The 19,996-nt window shown below is 49.7% G+C and overlaps 5 protein-coding genes across 5 annotated transcripts; 3 read left to right on the plus strand and 2 right to left on the minus strand.

Annotated features, from left to right (window-relative positions):
- Positions 1–4,313: 4,313 nt before the first annotated feature.
- On the minus strand, positions 4,314–6,409 carry TRIREDRAFT_22563 (uncharacterized protein; the record flags this gene model as incomplete). Its single annotated transcript, XM_006966146.1, has 2 exons — positions 4,314–6,148; positions 6,239–6,409. 2 exons carry the CDS (start codon positions 6,407–6,409, stop codon positions 4,361–4,363), a joined length of 1,959 nt encoding a protein of 652 aa, XP_006966208.1. The 3' UTR covers positions 4,314–4,360.
- A 773-nt stretch (positions 6,410–7,182) lies between these two features.
- TRIREDRAFT_108409 (uncharacterized protein) lies at positions 7,183–8,225 on the plus strand (the record flags this gene model as incomplete). Its single annotated transcript, XM_006966185.1, has 2 exons — positions 7,183–7,196; positions 7,289–8,225. 2 exons carry the CDS (start codon positions 7,183–7,185, stop codon positions 8,223–8,225), a joined length of 951 nt encoding a protein of 316 aa, XP_006966247.1.
- Positions 8,226–9,027: 802 nt separating this feature from the next.
- TRIREDRAFT_63532 (uncharacterized protein) lies at positions 9,028–10,738 on the minus strand (the record flags this gene model as incomplete). The annotated part of the gene is made up of 2 exons (XM_006966308.1): positions 9,028–10,506; positions 10,670–10,738. The coding sequence occupies 2 exons, from the start codon at positions 10,736–10,738 to the stop codon at positions 9,028–9,030; spliced, it is 1,548 nt and encodes a 515-aa protein (XP_006966370.1).
- Positions 10,739–10,776: 38 nt separating this feature from the next.
- TRIREDRAFT_108412 (uncharacterized protein) lies at positions 10,777–13,587 on the plus strand (the record flags this gene model as incomplete). Its single annotated transcript, XM_006966186.1, has 11 exons — positions 10,777–10,894; positions 10,988–11,078; positions 11,167–11,326; positions 11,543–11,549; positions 11,698–11,752; positions 12,722–12,815; positions 13,075–13,144; positions 13,219–13,264; positions 13,335–13,342; positions 13,427–13,459; positions 13,580–13,587. 11 exons carry the CDS (start codon positions 10,777–10,779, stop codon positions 13,585–13,587), a joined length of 690 nt encoding a protein of 229 aa, XP_006966248.1.
- Positions 13,588–17,570: 3,983 nt separating this feature from the next.
- TRIREDRAFT_63919 (Cys/Met metabolism PLP-dependent enzyme) lies at positions 17,571–18,818 on the plus strand (the record flags this gene model as incomplete). Its single annotated transcript, XM_006966187.1, has 1 exon — positions 17,571–18,818. The coding sequence occupies one exon, from the start codon at positions 17,571–17,573 to the stop codon at positions 18,816–18,818; it is 1,248 nt and encodes a 415-aa protein (XP_006966249.1).
- Between the last annotated feature and the right edge of the window lie 1,178 nt (positions 18,819–19,996).

Here is a 19,996-nt window from a genome sequence, read left to right on the forward strand (position 1 = left end):
CCACCGACTGGCTCCGACAGGCCAAGCCATTTGCCGCGTTGTTCGTCCCGACTTTTTTTATCTGGGCTTGTGGCCTGGTCCGCTGTTCGAGAGGAACGGGTGCAACTCGACTAAAGGCGGAGTACATGCTCCAGACCCCATCTTGTGAAAAGCATGGCAAAGAGTTGAGGTATCGTACACAGTGACTTCATACGGAGGACAGGGCATCATGATGTTATACTACGGAGGTACCTGTTGTGGGTGGTTGGGGTCTTCTCGTGGTATCCACGACCAACGTCAAAGGCTGGTCACAGACTGATCATGGACAGCACCATGTTTCGAAGCGGCGGCAGCATCGGCTCGACTTTCGCTTCCAAGCAGATGTTCGGTGTAACGAGTCAGAACCAAACGTTGCGTACAAGCGCAAGTATATCCGTCGTCGCGCTTCGTATCATGATGCAACCATGTCGAGCAGTCTGCAGCTCAGGGAGTTCGTTCCGCAGCGCCTCGAATGGCTCAGGACCATCGGCCGTTGCTTCGCGGCAAAGCACGGGGACCTGATAGCCGTGTGACTCCCCTTCCCCCAACGCCGTCCTCCAACTGCAGAGGTCCTACGACGCCGGGCCAATATGCCCGGGGCACAAAACAAGACTTGGGGGAGAGGTTCCAGCTACATCTCCAAATCATACACCAGATGTGGAGTATGGGTACTGGCCCAGGCCGTTATATCGGCCACTTCAGTGCGCCGCTTGGACTCCCTTGCAGGAGGCTTTAATTATTGGCCACCGTGCCTCTGCGCAGCACGCCACCGACATAAGAGAGGAGCTCAGATCATTTCGTACGGAGGCCATGCTCCATGGCCACTCCTCTGGTGGTGATATTGCACCGCGGGACCTGCAATCACGGGCTAGGGCTGGTTGAGTGTCTCAAAGACGTGCGAGATCGCTCTCTAGATGCAACCACTGCACGTCCAGAGTCCGTATGCGCTGATTGTAGCCCGAGCTACTGTTCTCGAATCACGGCAAGTCTCACATGTGATCTCTTTATGCAAGGGTAGTGCTGGGAGATGGTACAACAAGGGCTGGCATCTGCTTTCCAAACTGGTGAGATCGCCTCCTGTCTGTGATGAGTTTGGCTGACCTTTGGCTGGCGATATGCCCACATGCTTGAACGCGGGCCGTCAATTATGGCACCTCAAGATGGGTTAATCGTACAAATACTTACCATCATTGCTTGCAAAATCGGGTCCTCTCTGGCCAAAGAGCTCCTACGGGAGAGGGCCTTGAGCAAGCTTAGAGCTCCAGCCGGGGGGGTGTGGTCTTGACTGCACATTAGTTCAGCTCAGGTGGATTCACTGCCCTAGGATCAGTTACTGCCAGATGGATCGACCGGCTCCCGGTATTTTTAAAGGAGCTAATTTGGAGGCTGCATGTCACTCGGAGGCCCCCATCCACTGGGACACTATTATTTGTTGGCTGACAACCTCATCTTTGCTCTGTGCCTTACTCGGGAGGGCTCCGGTACCCAGTACCGCCCTCTCAGCTGCCCTGCACCGAGACATTGACAAGGACGACTTGGCATTTCAGCCGCTCACAGCACACCTTGGTCCCGGGCTACTGCCCACGGGATACTTGTGCCCTGCATCGGTCCGGCCTGGCCATCGTGGTGGCCCGGTATGACGGGCACAGAGGCGCCGTCAGAACTGGAGCCGAGATCAACATCACGCAGCACGCCGGTGTACGGGTCACTCGTGCGACATGATAGGGTGATGATCTCACAGGGAGCTTCCCGGCCCGCGGCACAGGAAAGGCCTGGCACGCTGTGCTTCATAAACCTCGACGTATTCCCCCCCCCCCCTTTGCTCTCGAGGTGGCGCCGCCTCACCGCGCGCCCGTGAAACACGGATTGACGTTGGCCCACTGCTATTGGGTCGGAGGTTTGATTTGATTCTGATTTCTGATATGAAATCAGCTTGACTCTGGTTTGATTTCCACTTGATGGGCGACGTCGTTGCGCAGGAATGGGCGACATGTGAGCTGTTGAGGACTCTAACATACCTTTTCTTTTTCCCTGCCTCTATCAACCTTTGGCAAGGATGTCTGCACGTCTGTACACGCCGCCGGTATTTGTAATTATCAATGTTTGATGAACACGCCCTCCCGTTGGCAGCCACATGTCATGGATTCCTGGATGGAGGATTGGAATGTCCAACACGTTCGCGTTACGCCCCCCTCCCCCCTTCCTTGAGCCAAGTCAGCGCCAGTCTCTTGCAGCAGCGAATCGATCTGAGACTGTGTAGAGTTGGGGAGGGAAGAAAGATGGAGAACTGCATACACCCATTTCGCTAAGCAGGCAGCAGAGGATGAAGTCTGGATGTTGGAGGCCCTCCTCGATGTCTGAATCTGTTTTCCCACTGTCTCTAACGTGGTGGTGGTGGCTGAAGTCAAAATGGAAGCCTCTCTTGGCCTTACCCGCTTGCTACGCGAAGCCATCGAGCTTCTAGCCCCCTCTTCGCGGAAGCTCTATGGCTAGCTACTTACCATGACCGTTATGGCGCTTTCTGGCAGCCTACCCCCCTCTCGGATGAAATCCTCCGCGGAAAACCTTGGAGAGGGTGTCTTTTGTTTGTTTTGATAGGAAGATTGATGGCGGAGGGGGTGGAGGAGCTTGCTTGTCGTGGAGGCAAAGAGCCACCGCCAGCGGCACCGAAAGCACATGGGAAAGAATAACAGGCACGCACCGTACTGATGGATGGGCCCGGAGCAAGAAAAGCCATGAAAAGGGAGAGAGCGCCGGAAAGAGGCGAAAGGGTGGGCGTGTAATTGTTTCTCATCAGATGGGGCTGGGCCGTGTTGTGCACTGGGCCCAAGGATTGGGGACGGAGTCATACACGTGATGCTGTCTCTGGCGTTGGGGAGCTCAGTCGAATCAGTCGGGGGATGAGGTGGCACAAGCAAAAGGGGTTGAGTCGCGGAGGGGGTTCGAGGTGTGATGATGAATGACGGATGGATGATCTATGATATCGTGGTTCAAGATATGCCTGAGGTCAGCAGCTTGGATTCTCGGGCTTTCTCAGGTATCTCTGTCTTTCGTGGAATCATCACTCACTTTGAGTCGATTATTTAGCGGTGAGGCTGGCCGATGAGGTTGTACAAAGGGGAGGCTCTCATTGGATTCTACGCACCTCTATATGAGTGCTGCTGATGTCGGGCAAGGCGTGATCAAGGACAGAGACGAGGTCTGGCCCGCCACTATCTAATAATCTCTCTGAGTCAGGTGAGGTATTACTAGATCTTGCCCGGGGGATTTATGAGGTGATACAACCCCCCATTAGAGCTTCACGTGTTGCTTCTCGACGAAGCACATGGTATTTGTTGGAGACTCACTCACAAAGGTAAATATCCAAGAGACGGGGTGAGCGTGATGGGATAATTCTGTTCAACATGCTTGAAACACAGGATCCAGATGTCGTATTCAAACATCTTGTTCCTCCGAAAGTTCTCATGAAGAAACATCAAGATGTTTGCTTCCGTAGAGACGTATCGAACTAGTATGTAACGTAACGCATGGTCTTGAACTCTACCATGAGACCATGATGATGATGAAGAAGAAGAAGAAGGAAAAGAAACGACTCGTCATCGATTCGACTCTAAACTGAGACACGCACGCAAGACAAAGAAAAAAGAAAAAAAAAAGATGCGAAGCTGCATGAGCTTTTTCTGAGTCTGTTCAAGCCGTCAGTCATGAGACTTAGTCACCTTTGTCTTATCCTTTATCGTCTACGAACAGACAGTTATCCGCCCAGTCTTGTGTGATGTTTGAGAGGGGCTCTGAGAAGAAGAAGAATCGCTATTGTCATTGTGATTCTGCGGACTGGAAATGGAGTATGGGAGGGATAGATCAAAGAGGTAGAAGGCGGATAGACAGGGCTAATTCAATCTGAGGTCATGATTGAAAAACCAAAAGGGCGGACCATCAATTACGATACAATCAAGCAAAGACAAGAGAATCATGGCCGCCCATGGTGCATTTGTACTGTCAACTCAACTCATCGTCGTAATCAATCTCATTGTTTTCATATATTCTGTGTAAAGCCATATGTATATATATCCCATGCCCGCTTACATCCTGAACGAATTATACTCCTGGAAAAAAAGGTTCTTTATCCTGAGAATCCTCCCCATCCCCTTTCTTTCTTCAAATCTCATTTTGTCCTCTCAATCTGTCCAGATATGTGAAAATGTCATCGTCACTACAAAATTGTATAGAATGCTTCGAAGCAAAAAAAGCCGGAAACAAGACCGTTTCGACTCATGTCATGACTGCGCTAATAAAGTGTCTTCATGCTCAAAGAACGGGGCTACTGCTCAACAGGAAGCCTCTAAAACTCAAACTCGGGTCTGAAAATGTCGGGGTCGACACCGGGAACCGTCTTGTCCGCGAGATCTTTTCGGCCCATCTGCGTAAACACCCTCCTCAAGGTATCGTACAAGGTGCTGCTGCGGTTCTGAGCAGACATTCTGTCAAGAGCCTGGTCGACTTGGCCGGCGGCTCCGTCGCCTAGGATCTCGTATGCCTTGCTGCGGCCAGACTTTTCAATCGTCTTGTGCATGTCGAGAGCGGCAAGGAAGTGAGAGGCCGCCTCCTGGTGGCAGTTGATGTTGATACAGCTCACGCCCAGGTTGTAGCGGGCACGAACAAAGTTGGGAGCCAAGGACAGGGCCTGTTCGTACGCTGCGATTGCCTCTTCCGATCTGCCGCTGTTGGCGAGAGTAGCGCCAAGCCTGTTCCAGAGGAGGTGAAGCTGTTCCTGCTGGTTTGTCGTGCCGAGCTCGGAGGAGTGAAGAGCAGACTGGAAGCAGTCCACGGCCTTGTCGTACTCCTCTGCTCCGTAGAACAGCACGCCCAGTCCGACTTGGACGTCGGGGTCCATGTGCTCGCCGTCGGGGCTAAGCTGGGCTGCCTTGATGAAGAGGTTGGTGACCTTGTCGTGCAGCTGTTGTCGATCGGTGAATCCCATGTCCGCAACGGGGTGAAGGTTTGTGGGGTCCAGAATGTTGGGATACTTGACGGACAGCCATCGCTCCAGAGTCCGATACGCTGTGCTGTCGTAGCCCTCGTTGGTATACGAAACCGCGAGCCCCATCATGGCATCGAGATTGTTCGGGTCAAGCTTCAGGGCCTGCTCCAGCGCGCGAATAGCCGCCGTCTCCTTTTCGTTCTGGGCTTGAGCGGATCCCAGGTATACCCAAGCCTCAACGTGCTCCGGGTTCTGCTGAACGGCAGCCTCAAACGCCAGGGCAGCCAGCGACAGGTTGCCTCCCTCCTTCATGACGCGGACACCCTCCTCAAACGCATTCTTCTGGTCGCGGAAGATGTTTTCCTGCTCAAACATGTACTTTTCGACGATAGGGTCGGCGAATCGTCCCCAGTCGTTGACTCCGTTGAAATCGGGCATGAGGTCCTGGCCCCATTCGGTATCGAATTGATCAAAGTATTGTTGCTCGTTCACCATCGACCTAGCAGCAGCAGTCTCAGCCTGGATTCCTTTCCAAATGGATTCGAAGTCACCAAACTCGTTAGTTTCCGACTGGAGCTTATTGTCCATTTCGTTGAGCTCTGGTTCGGCAGCGGTGGCCTGCTTCTCAGCCTCCTTGGCTTCCTCCTTGTCTTGGAGCTCGAGTTGGGCAAAGTGCTCCTCCCACTTGCTGTCGTCCAGTTCGACCATCTTGCCCTTGCCCTTGAGGTCCTGCTGTTGTTGCTGGACAGGCTGCTGCTGCTGTTGCTGCTGCTGATACATCGGCTGCATCATCGACTGGTTGGCAAGGCCGTATCCCATCGGCATGCCCATCATGCCCATGCCCATGCCCATCATGGGCCGCTGCTGCGGCATCGCAGAGGACATGTCACCGCGCATCTCAGGGGCCATTGCCGCGGCGGCCGCAGGGTTGGCTTGTTGGAAACGGGCAAACTCCTCGGGGCTGAAGAGAGCCCTGGGCGGCGCCTGGTGCATGAGCTCCATGCCGCCCTGGGCGTTGAAGTCCTGCGCCCATTGCGGCGCCATCGAGTTGGCGATTGGTGCAGGGCCCAGCTGGGCACCGGGCGCGCCTTGCAAGGTAGGGAACTCTTGTTGAAGACCGGGGCCGGCATTGAGGAAACCGTTCACCATCTGCAACACCATGCAGGCGACATGCATTAGTAATGCGCATTCTGAGGCAATGTAAACAGACAGACAACTGGGCATTAATTAGACACGTACCTCATCCTGAGCAGCATTCGCAGGCGAGCTACGAAAGCCGCCCAACTGGCCACCGGGACCCCGACCAACGAGGCGGTCTCGCTGGAGTGTCTTGTCATCCTGAACGTGCTTCTGGAACTGGCTCAAGGGGTTGCCAGCCGTGGAGCATTCTGCACCTCCCATGAACGACATGATGGCGATGTATGTGTATGGAGTGGTGTATCGAATGCAGTAACGTGTATGTACACGGGGGTATCGATCGTCGTCGTCGTCGTCGTCGTGACTCCGCGGGCAGAAAAAGGAGAAGAACCGAAGAAGCAGAGAGATAGGAGATGTAATAGGTAAGCAGGTAGGAAGTAAGCGGCAAAGACGCGGACGGCGACACAGCAGACGGACTCGTTTGTGGCAGCCTGATGCAATGGTCGACGATGGCCCAACAGAAGACAGACGCTCCACGTGGCGGGAAAGATGCAGGAACGGGGAACAAGGACAGCAGAGCGGCTCCAGCTGCGAAGAAGATGATCGAGGCTCGGTCCCAGGCAAGGCGCTTACACAAATACTAAGTAAGGCACAGGCACTTCCACCTGCAGGAGGAAACGGGTTTGTTTGTTATGTTGTGTGGGGAAAGGCGCCTACCGAGGCTGTCGCCGGTCCGTCCGAAGCTGGTCAGCTTCAGTCTCTTGCTGACGAAGACGCGATGGGGCTGAGGCCTCAGGGGCTGCACGTGATTGCGGGGGATGCCGATGCAGGCCAATGGGGGGGGTTCTGTGGCTGGGTTGGGCGGCAGCGATACGAGTACGACGTTTCGCTGGTCGATCGTGGCGGTGCAGTCTAAGCTTTGCTGCTCTATCGATAACACTTTTTTTTCTTTCTTTTGCTTCTGAAGAATCGACATCACGACGAACGGCCTTTGGTGGAAACTCACATTACGAGAGCAATCACACAACCATTGCCCATCATTCACAATGCTTCGTCAAGTGTAAGTACTTGACACCTCTTTCAGACTTTGACGGTTATCCAAGTCCTCCTCCCCCCTTTCATCAAGTAAAACTAAACGAGTTATTCGTACAGAAAACCCCGAAATGCCCGCTCCAAGCGAGCCCTCGAGAAGCGCGAGCCCAAGGCCAACGAAAACCCCAAAACATGCCTCTTCCTCCGCGGCAACAACTGCTCGCAGGTCGTCCAGGACGCCATGAACGACCTCTTTGCCATGCGCCAGCCCCTCTCCAAAAAGTTCACCAAGAAGAACCCCATCCACCCGTTTGAGGACGCCGCCTCCATCGAGTTCTTCTCCGAGAAGAACGACGCCAGCCTCTTCGTCTTTGGGTCCTCGCAGAAGAAGCGCCCGCACGCCATGACGCTGATCCGCACCTTTGGCCACAAGGTGCTCGACATGCTCGAGCTGCACCTCGACCCCGAGACGTACCGCTCCATCGCGCAGTTCAAGACCAAGAAGTTCGCCATCGGCATGCGGCCCATGCTGCTCTTCGCGGGCAGCGCCTTTGAGAGCCCCGTGCCCAACGAGTACACGCTCGCCAAGAGCATCCTCCTCGACTTCTTCAAGGGCGAGCCGTCGGACAAGATCGACGTCGAGGGCCTGCAGTACATCATCTCCGTCGCCGCCGAGGACGTCGCCGGCGAGGGCGACGCCAAGCCCACCATCCACCTGCGCGTCTACACAATCAGCACCAAGCGCAGCGGCCAGAAGCTGCCCCGCGTCGAGGTCGAGGAGATTGGGCCCCGGATGGACCTCCGGGTGGGACGCATGCAGGAGGCCGACGAGGCCATGCTCAAGGAGGCCATGAAGAAGCCGCGCGGCACCGAGGAGCGGACGAAGAAGAACGTCACCATGGACTCTATGGGCGACAAGCTGGGTCGCGTGCACTTGGGCAAGCAGGACTTGAGCCAGATGCAGACGAGGAAGATGAAGGGCCTGAAGCGGTCTCGTGATGACGGAGTTGAGCTGGAGGATGTCATCGTGGATGAACCCAAGAGGGCGAGGAAGTAAGCTGGTAAGCACTGGAACGACAAAGAATCGGAGAGAGGGGGTTTAGAAAAGAGAATTGGTAGGCGTGGTTAATTGCTTGGAACTGGAGTTTGGCGCCTTGGGTGGCTTCATAGTCGGCTCTATCGATTACTGCTATATAGTGTCCTAAAGATTTCATGTCAGGATCATTGCAATAGAAGGTGTGATGCATCTGCATTCACAAGCTTTGGCATTCTCAATCAGTCCGCGTCTATCGGCTTAGTTATAACAGTCACGCTCCTTTCACGTCTCGACATGATACGAGCAGTTCAATTTTACGAAAGAAGTAAGTTGGCCATGTTTTCATCAGAACTCGTTACAGATCCTCACAGTATTATGTGTCGTGATGCCGCCTCCTTTATCAACCTCTATTGTGAAGCTCGAGAGAGCTTCAACCACTAGTCCCGTCATCAGGCCGTCGATGCCCCTTCATCCCATTCCCAACGCCGAATAAGCCCATAGCAGAGAATATGTGAGTGACTATACTGCACGCTTTCGATAAACATGAAGATGTGAAACATGAAAGTCAAGATCAAGGGGGTCAGAATTCAAGGAGTAATGGCAAAAGGGGGGGGATGAGAAGAGAAGAGAAGAGAAGAAATGAAAATCAACATGCTGGTATATCTTGTATGTGGTTGCCATGAACACCAACGCCGCCATCTTTTGACAAACCCTAGGCTCGGAAAAACGGAGAGATAATGAAACAAATGATCGAAAAAGAAATCCAACGGCCACAAAGCCAGCCGTAATCATACACTTCTGAATTGGCGTTCCGGGAGGGAAATCAGTCGAGGGGCGGAGGAACCAAGCCGCCCAAATCGCCCACCACGGGTATCGACTCTATTGACTGAGGACCTTGGGTGCTGTCCATCATCTTGGCCATCAGGTCAATGTGGTTGAGTATCGTCTCGGCAGACGGCATGCTTGGGTTCTCCTTGCGCTCCACGCCCCAGATCTCGGCCGGAATAGCATCCGCTTCTCCGTCCCAAAGCGCAATCCGGATGGGCCACTCAAGGTGCCTCCACCATTTCGAACCAGTCTCAAACAGGCTCACGAGGCCCATGACCTCTCGCCGGGCAACGTCATCCAACCACCACACATTGTCCATACGCTTTAGCAACGCGAAGAAGCAGGCCAGAATGGCTAGCGCACGAGGTCTCTTGGCTTCGACAAGCTCAACATAACGACGCGACACCGTTGATGGAAGGGCCAGCGCAGAAGGAGCGTAGTGATTCTTGTGAGCCCAATTAAGGACGCAGACGGCATGGAAGTAACCCTGGTTGGTGGCCGCCCTGTGAGCCTCGTCCTCTTGTTCCAGTTCCTCGTCCAAGTCATCAAGAAGATGGCCAAAAAAGGAATCGGGTCCGAGGGGGTTCAGATCCATGAAGCCTGGCTGGGAGTCAATGACGACCTTGACAGTGGCGCTATTACGAATCCACTGCCAGGAGGTGGCCACAATGGTCTTGACGCCTTGGAAAGCGTGGAACCAGGAGAGGGGCAGCGCATATCGGCGATGCGGCTCGCCTGGATCCGAGGGATCGCCGTCCTCCTTGACAAACAGGCGAGAGGCCGTCGCCTGGAAGGCGATGAGGCAGGAGGTGAGGAACAGGGCATCTGCATTCTCTGCTGTGATGCCCTTGTTCAATGAGCGGCAGTATTCCGCCAAGGTAGACGCCGAATAGGCATGCGAGGCCTCGATCATGACCTTGTCATCGGGATTCTTGAAGCGCAGATGCAGAGCAGCCACGGACAGGACGGCATCGATCAAGTACGTCCGACCCTCGAGGGCGAAGCGCGGGACGTCCTTCTGCCAGATGTCTGTACTGGCGGGAGAATTCATGACCAAAGTCTTGGAGGTGCTGGTGATGTACTGGTGCCACAGTTGGAACTCCAGAAGCCTATCTCCTTGCCTGGTCATGGACGTGATGATAGGGACCGACGGCAGCGTGAGCGACGGTGTCGAAACGGTGGACGGGGGAGAAAGTCGCAGCGGCGATATCCGGCGATCATCGTACGAGGGCATGGCTGTCGTCAGTGACGCTGCCGTCGTCGCATTTGTCGTCGTCGACGTCGTTGTCGTTGGAGGTGCTGGCGCGGTCTTGGAAACCGGGCTTACTGAAGAGGGCGCGGATATAGGCGCCTGCGGGCTCTTGACAGTCGGGGTGGAGGTCGTGTGCAGCTCATCGAGCACTTGGCGACTCTCGAAATCACACATGACGCCATGTTTGGAGCAATTTCCACATCGTGGATGAACTTCGTCACACTATACAGCAAGCGAAAGCAGTGGCATTAGTATGGACTCTCGTGCATTCGCGAAGCGCAGAAGGTTCTTCATTGGGAAGTCGGAGAGCGAAAGCGGTGGGAAATTGTCGGGAACATTTTTTTTCCTCCCCCTTCGGCTTCAGTTTTCTCTTGTCCTCTCTCACCTTTATCTTGCGATTTTTGCAGCGCCGACACCCCGCGCGCGACTTTTTGTGCGACCGTCTAGGAGGCATATGGAAAGTGTTGAGGAATTCACAGTTGAGGTCGCGAAATGATGCGTGCAGCAAGGGTCCTAGATGCGCCACGCACAGGCGGCATTGCCACGCGGGCCCTGTGTTGGAGAAGATTGGGTTTCTGGCTGTGCCTGGGCTGGCTGCTGCTCCAAGTTGGTGTGTATATATGTAGGTACCAGATAGAAGGGGCTAAATCGCGATATCCGACGTGGTTGTGCGGCTGGGCTTCTTCACCTGTGCATTGTGCAGCATCCGGCAGTGTTGAAGAGCTGGAGCTGGAGCTGGAGCGCCGCAGCAGCCGGAGCTCGGGGTCGAGGCACACGAGATGGCTCAAGCAATGGTGGATATAGTGCTTCAGACGGATATCGACGTCTGGAGGGGCGAGCCTTGCTTCTGCATGGGCATAAAGGTAAGGTTAGTAGGCATAGGCGATGGTTTTACGAGTACGAGGACGGCTGGAAAACAGGACAGGACGCCTTTCTGCAGGCGGTTAGTCAGCAGCGGCTGGGGCACGCTCCGGGGGCACTGCCACGCGGAAGGGTTCCTGCCGGGCTCTTTGTTTCTCCGAAGGGCTGCAGGAGAGGGAGCGTGAGTGGCCAGAAGCCCGCGGCATCCGGGACGCCAATTATTCCTATGGGTTGCTGCTTCACAGGGTACCTAGGTACTAGTAATTGATAACGGCCAGAGACTGGATCGAGTGGATGACGTTGTATAATCAGGTTCGATTACACGCTCTTTGGCAGGGCCTATATTCTTGTGTAATGTTCATCATATCATATCATTCATGATGGAAAATTGGGATAGAGTCAAGGTTAGTGAGCTGCGGCGACGATTAGCGAAATTGGCATCGTTGGGCGTTCGTTGCCCGATACCGTGTTTGGCGGGCGCTTTCATCTCCATAATGTAGAGCATGTACAAGTAGTATATCGATATTACAGAGAAATAACTTACCAAAACAGAGAACCTCTCGTTGGACGTGTGGCTTATCGGAATGCCTATCAAGGGAGGTGGCAGGTAAAAAAACGGTGTCCATGTTCAACAAGGTGGATGGGGCTCACCCGCAACAAGATACCCAAGGCAAGATGGGGCTCAGAGGTAGTATGTAGATGAGCTGCAAACTCATGGCGGTGGCATCAAAGCACAGACTTGGATCACGTCAATGGATGGTGAGGTACGTGATATGTGAGGAGGCAGACGCATGAACGTGCTTATCAGAGAGACTGTCGCCTTCCATTTGCCAGGTTGCAAGGGACATGAAATGTGCAGGAATCGAGCCAGGAGGAACACGTCTCGCCCAACGCCTGTAAAGACAACTGCTTAAAGCAACCACGTGAGTACCTCCTACATGGCATCGTAGCACCAGAAGCGCCATCGGGAGGACCCTAGTTCTTGATCGGTTTCCGCATGGGATATTACGGAGCCAAGGCTCGCACATTTCAGACATGAAATTGATTTGTAAGTCAGTTGCGCTGTGCAGAGGCTGTGAGCCGGCGCTGGCCGCAGTTGTTGAGTCGTGCTACTACTAGTAGGCGTGTACGGATACACACGACATCAATGATAGCTCGACATGACCGCGAAGCCAGCAGCCCGCAGATATTGCCAATCTTCGGCTTCACTCATTGCTAGCAGGAGTTTTCATTCGTCTACAGCGAGAAACTTCAGTTCTTGTAACAAACTCCGAGTCCGTTCTATGACATTTATGCTTTCCATTTGATGGCGTGTAGTCGCCCAAAACGCCGAGCTGAACACGCCCGTGTTGGAGGGACGGCGCTAGAACGCTGCAAGCCGGCCTCGTGATGGAAACGACTATCGGGGACCGGATCGACAGCTCAGTCAACGTCCATTCGCCAGCGTGGGCAGAAACACGAAGGGGGTTGGACACCCACAGGAGAGGACCGATGATCTAATTTTGATTCTCGACGACGAGGGGCGGTGAGATTGCCGCCCATATGTATGTACTGAATAAGCTGAATTGAATGACAGATCGAAATCACCCGCGAATCCCATCCCGAGCGAGCGGCAGGACAAGAGGCAAAGGCCGCCAGATACCTACCTAGTTTGGCAACTAGAGGGTAAGGTATCACAAAGGTCCAGCCAAAGTCCTCGCACAGACCGCATTGCGTCGCACCCCGTCGGCAAGGACGCAACGTGCCGGTCCTACATACAAGGGGGGAATGAACAGCGCATCAAGTTGATTTCTTGGTCGCCTGGGCGAAAAAAAAAAGAGTCCTCCTATTTGCACTATAGCATATCTCTATTTAAACCGTAGTAGTCCATGCCACTAACTAGGCTAACCCCCTAAGTATAATTATCTATACACCTATACTAAAATACAGTATAACACACTAGCAGTTATTACCGTTAAGGAGATATTACTAGAAGAAGGGCATAAGAGGTTAAGACTAGGTAATTAAGGCAGGCTAATTTATTTAAAAACAGCATTTTCTTTAGTTTCCTATTAAATATGCATATAATTACAGCTAGGCTAGGTTATCTTAATTATCCTAGACTGCTAACACTAGCTAGGTAGCTAGGATAATAATAACCTCTTTAATAGCATTACTATTATTACTATTATTACTATTATTACTAATAGCAGTAGCAGTAAGAGCTTTTAGCTGTTATTAATTTATTTATAATCTTTATATAGCTAGCTGTAATCTAGAACCTATAAATAACTAAGATAAGGCCCTACTGCTGCTACTGCTGCTGCTGCTGCTAGTATATCCTTAGCTATATCCTTAGCCATATCCTTAGCTATAGGATAAAGCTAAAGGCAAGGCGCTGCTGCCTTATATTTTATATTATAATAAGACTTGCTATATAAATAGATTTAAATAGTATGCTAAGGCATGCTAATAAGGTTATTAAAATGCCTAAGGCCTAGCTTATAATAAAGCTAGTGTCTTTTACTTTTCCTCTTTATTATTAGCCTAAAGGCTTATTAGTATTAGTAATTTACTATTTTTTAGAATTCTTAGTTAGCTATAAAGGTTTTAAACAGTATTTAAATTATATAGGTAGAGGAGAGGCTTCTCTAGATTCTAAAAGAAGGTAAAGTTAGTAATATTCTTATAGTAATTAGCTAAGAATTATACTAGTAGCTTCTTTAGCTACTATTATAAATAAATATCTTCCTTTTTTAAAGACTTGCTGTCCTTTAACTTCTTAAAGATTATATAACTATAAGGAAGTCTATATTATATACAGAAGTTACTAGTATAAGGCTTTAAGCCCTTTAGTAATAGATTTAAGTGTAAGAGCATTGCAGCTATAGTAAGATAATGCTGCTTTATAAGAAGATTAATAGTAATATAGCTAATAGTTAAAGGAATATTACTAAGCCAGCTTTAACTAATAAAGCGCTGCTGCTGCTATATCTGCTGCCTAGCTGCATTTTAAATATAGTCTATCTCCTTCTACTTAATTATAAAGATAATTACTATATAAAGGTAGAAAAGGTTACTTATATTAAAAAGAAGATATAACTTTATATTCTTATAAGCAGTTTTTATAAGACTGTTAATGCATTAGCTATAATTTTAATACTGCTTAATAAAGTAATAAGCCTACTGCTTATAATAAGGTATATACTTCTTAAAAAGGTATTAAAGGATATATATTTATAAAATACTATCTTTCTCCTTATTATATTTCTCTTTTATTAATAACTAGGCTTATAGGAAGTCTGCCTTATTATTAATAAATATTACATGCTTTTAGTTATAAAATATGCCCTTATAGATTAGCTTATTTTTATTAGCTAGTTATAAGTCTGCTGCTAGATATTTATTTTTAGCTTTTTATTATATAGCTGCTTAGGCAGTAAGGTTATTATTAAGCTAGTTAAGCTTTTTATTAGCTACTTTATTTTTACTGTTTTTATTATTATTGCTATTTTTATTATTATTACTATCTTTATTATTATTGCCTTTTTAGCGCATGCAGATTTAGGCTAAGATATTTATATTTATATAGTAAATGCAGAGTTATTACTATAATAAAGGAAATATATTATTAAAAGTGTTTTTAAGCGTATCTTCTTTATTTATAATAATTATAGATAGTGCTAGAATATAAAGCTCTTATTAAATAGCCTCTAGCTTTTTATACAGCTACTAGTATTTATTCTGCTTCTTTATATTAATTAAACTAAAGGCAAAGTTAGCTACTAACTTTTAGTTTATAATACTAATAACTTTAAAAAGGAATATACTAAAACAGTTAGTCTTATATATATTATTAATCTTAAAGACTTTAAGAAAGCATTATTATATTATCTCTAACTATTTATATAACTAAATAATGCCTTAGACCTTATTATTATTATTAGTCTTAATAAAATAATAAAGGTTAGCATTCTGCAGCTCCTTAATCTAGGCCTAGGTTACTAATAGGCTGCTAAGGGCTTAGATCTTAATCCTTTAGTAGTTATTATAAATATTAAATTACTAGAAATAAGTAGGCTTGCTTATACTATTCTAGAGGATTTAGGCTATCTCTTTAATTAGCAGGGCTTAATACCTTACTAAATCTCTCTTTTATTATTATTAGGCTAAGGTCTATTACTAGTGCATAATATGCCCTAATAGATTAATTAACAGCAGATAGTTATAATCTATATAGACTATATAATAAGACTACTTCTAGTTAGCCTGTCTAGTAGCTAAAGCTGTAATTTTATAAGGGTATCCTATTTATTAAGTTAAACTTTATTAAATCCTAGTGCTTATTAAAGTCTAGGGCCTAGCGCAGTTATAAATAAGGGCATAATAAGTTTAGACTTGCTAGCTGTTAATAACCTAGGGGTTAGAGCTGCGCTTAGTATAAAGAGCAAGACTGTAATTATAATAGAAGGTTTATAAAAATGTAAAGAGTTTATTAAATGTATTATATATTACTAATAGCAGCAGGATAGGAAAGTAATACTTTAAGGCAGCCTTTAATAGCTTTAGTAATAACTTTATATCCTCTGCAGCTTATTATATAGCTTCTGCAGCCTCTTAGGCTTACTAGAGAACTTTAAGGATTTTATTAGCTAACTAGGGAGCTTTTATAATCTCCTAGGCTTACTGTAATAGCATGGTATATATAGGCAGTAGTACTAATACCCTCTTAGTATATAGCAGCAGCAGTAATAGCATTTTTTTTTAAGGCAGCTAAGCTAAATCTCTAAGATTAATAAAGCCAGGCTTATTAGGAAATTACATAATAGATAGCCACTCTAAGTTATTAAATCTAACCTTATTAAGGTCCTTGCTGTTAAATTTAATAGCTGCGGCTGCTAGCTTTATTACTGCTGGCTTTATTACTGCTAGCTTTATTACTGCTAGCTCTATTACTACTATTATCTCTAATATATTAAAATCCTTATTATTAAGGTTGTTGCTATTAAATTCTACTGCCTCTAGCGCTGGCAATGCCTTTAATATATTTAATGCTAATAGGCTAAAGAAGGCGTAAATCTCTGCAAGACCGGCGCCTTAGGATAACTCTAAAAACATTAGCGCGTTAAGATAACGGCCTTTAAGCTCTAAGTGCTTTATTCTTGTAATGCTAATGTTTATAATATTAAGATTTAGGACCTAGGTGAAAAAACAGTTAAAATTGGCAAAGTCTTAGTGTTATAGTATAGACTATAAGATATACTATTAGCTTATACTATAGATAGGTATGCAGTTATAGGAATAGTGGTGTAGGCGTAATAATTTTAGTACAGGCATAGACCACTATGGTTTAAATAGGAATCCATTACGGTGTAAATAGGAGGACTTAAAAAAAAAAAAAAAAAAAAAAAAAAAAAGCGTGATGGAGGTGCGGATGTCGGTCGGGCTTTTCCTGATTGCGAAGGCCAGCGATGGCCGTTGCATAGCGCCATGACACAGAACTATCTCGAAAACGCGCCGTCATTGTATTAGCAATTGGCCTGTGGCTTACCAAGTACAGCCTGCCCTGTAGTACTTGGATTCATTACGAATTGGAACAGAGAGGCAACGAAAGGGGATGGCAAGGTAATACTACAGCAGGATATCCCCCAGTTTGTACTAACAGTTTGTACTAAGGTAGGTTCTAGGTAAGGTAGATAGCCCGTGTATTACAAAGAGACTCAAACAGAAACAGCCCCGTCTCTGACAGAGCGGATTTGCTGTTCGTCTAGCAGAATGATGTGATTTGCAAGGGCGGGCAGCAATTCTCCTGTTTCGTCTTCCCCATCAATTACATAAAAAAGGGCGTCCCCCTTCTTTCGGCATTGGAATTTTGCTTGCTGAGACTACCCAAGGTACTAGTAGTACTAACAGAAATCGCCCAAGAGACAAGCCAGTTGACGCATTATTACCCACCCGCGCCGGCGGATGACACCATTTTTAGAGTTGCCCTGCCTTTGTCCCTGAAGTGGAGATTTGTCAAAGTCGAATATTTTTTTTTTTTCTCGAGCGCCCCGGAGTCAGTCTCTCTAGCTGCTGTTAAAAAGGAACTTCTGTGTCCGCCTAAAAAACCCTGCTCCTCCTCCTCTCACGATCTCGCTTCCTCGTTGAAAGAACAAAAACAATAAAGGAGACACCATCCTCTGTCGTTGGCCGTCTTGTCCTTGTCGAATCAGATCCAAGACGTCATTCTCATCCTCCCGAGGCCTGAGCTTTCTCTTCTCCGAGCTGCCGCAGATAAGATAACGCAGACCCTGCATAAAAAAATCCGGCCCCTCCAACAAACAAACAATCCGCAGCTCCAGAGCGACAAAAGAGAGATCAACATCCCAGATCTCCTTTGTTCTTTTTTTTTTCACCCAATTCCTCCTTTTCAACACCCCATCTTTCATCCAACAAAAATCACAATGTCTCCCCCCGTGACCTCTGACCCCGTCACCACCCCCCAGCGGCCGCCGACCCCCGTCCACGCCTTCGGCACCCTCGCCGTCCACGCCGGCTCGCCCATCGATCCCGCCACGGGCGCCGTCATCGAGGCCATTTCGCTGTCGACCACCTTTGCCCAGTCGGCCGTGGGCAAGCCCGTCGGCATCTACGAGTACTCGCGCTCGGCCAACCCCAACCGCGACAACTTCGAGACCGCCGTGGCGGCGCTGGAGCACGCGCGGTACGCCCTGGCCTTCTCCTCGGGCAGCGCGACGACGGCCACGATCCTGCAGTCGCTGGCGGCCGGCAGCCACGTCATCTCCGTGTCGGACGTCTACGGCGGCACGCACCGCTACTTCACGCAGGTGGCCAAGGCGCACGGCGTAAAGGTCACCTTCACGCCCGAGATCGAGGTGGACATTGCCGAGCACATCACGGACCAGACGCGCCTCATCTGGATCGAGACGCCCAGCAACCCGACGCTGCGCCTCGTCGACATCCGCGCCGTCGCCTCCGTCGCGCACAAGCACGGCGTCCTCGTCGTCGTCGACAACACCTTCCTGTCGCCGTACGTCCAGAACCCGCTCGAGCTGGGCGCCGACATCGTCGTCCACTCCGTCACAAAGTACATCAACGGCCACTCCGACGTCGTCATGGGCGTCGCCGCCTTCAACAGCGACAACCTCAAGGCCCGCCTCAGCTTCCTCCAGAACGCCATCGGCGCCGTCCCCTCCGCCTTCGACTCCTGGCTCGCCCACCGCGGCCTCAAGACGCTGCACCTGCGCGCCCGCGAGGCCAGCAAGAACGCCACCACCGTCGCCCACGCCCTCGAGGCCTCCCCGCACGTCATCGCCGTCAACTACCCGGGCCTCGACTCCCACCCCCACCGCCACATCGCCCTCAAGCAGCACCGCGACGGCATGGGCGGCGGCATGCTCTCCTTCCGCATCCAGGGCGGCCACGCCGCCGCCGAGCGCTTCTGCCAGGTCACAAAGATCTTCACCCTCGCCGAGTCCCTCGGTGGCGTCGAGTCCCTCTGCGAGGTCCCCAGCAGCATGACCCACGCCGGCATCCCCCGCGACCAGCGCGAGGCCGTCGGTGTCTTTGACGACCTCGTCCGCCTTAGCTGCGGTGTCGAGGACGCCGAGGACCTCAAGAACGACGTCCTCCAGGCCCTGGAGCTCGCCGTCGCCTTTACCAACGGCACCAACGGTGCCAATGGCAACTAATCCACCTTTTTCTCCCACTTCTCCATTTTCTCATCATCTTCTATCATTTCTCAAAAATTATTCTTGTTTTTTTCTTTTCTCCTTTGTCGGTTTCTGGTCATCAGGCCAACGAATCATGAGCGTTATCAAAACCTTATAGACGGCGGAAAGCAGCATACACAAACATCAGGTTTCACCACAGAAAACAAAAACAAAAAAGAGGCAAACCTGCAACCAAAAATGGGTTGCGCAAGAGGCGGAAGAAGCGGTATCGAACTGACTTGACCTCGCATCCTGGGTCTACGGGTTCCAGACAAGGCAATGTCTTTAATCGGTACACTTGAAAGCTGGGCATGGAACGGCGTGTCGGTATGATTCCCCCGATATGCGGGTCATATCTCCTCTCTGCGGTTTCACACACACACACACACAGAGAGACACTTTGCATTTGTTACTGGGCGATGGAGATGCGACAAATGGGTGTATGCGTATGGTAGTACGACTTAGACGGTTGAATGAGACGGCGTGAATGCCCACCATGGAAGTCCTTCACTATTCGGAGCTATTGACTTGATGTCTGTTGATCAATGTCTGTGATACCCTATGTACCTTATCTCGTCAACTGTAGGTACCATACGCAACTCGCTCCCACTGCATCCGTCCAAAAGATCATGATGATGCATACATAAGGTACTACACTTCACACAAAAAGAACCGCTCCTCACAATACACTTCACACACAAGCTCGTCAGGGCTTTCCGCAGTCATCTATTTCGCAAGACAGTTTTCCTACTCCCCTTCGCCTCCGCCATGTGAATATGGAATCTCAAAGCAAACTCAATGTAAAGACAAAGGCTCTTCCCCCCCGGGTCGACACGACGACCATTGCTACGCCTTCCACAGATTAAATGCAAAGGTGACCGTAATGGCATGCATCGGAGTGCACTATCCACTGGGCGCACTCTTTGTAAAACAAGAACCAAAGCGGCCGGGACAAACAAGGGGGAATAAAAACAAATATAAGAACGCGCAGCCATCATTAATCCCTCGATCATATTCGTCGTCTCGGGTTTCGTTAAGGGGGGGGTGGTATCAGGTTCCTGATGGGAAACAACAGAAAAAAAGTGTACTAGATAACAAATTGGGTTTACAGAGGAGCAAAGCCCCTCAACCAAGCATCGGCCCAGTGCCCTTTCTTC

Source organism: Trichoderma reesei (assembly GCF_000167675.1).
Source record: "Trichoderma reesei QM6a unplaced genomic scaffold TRIREscaffold_12, whole genome shotgun sequence".
In the NCBI taxonomy this organism is placed as follows: Eukaryota; Fungi; Ascomycota; class Sordariomycetes; order Hypocreales; family Hypocreaceae; genus Trichoderma; species Trichoderma reesei.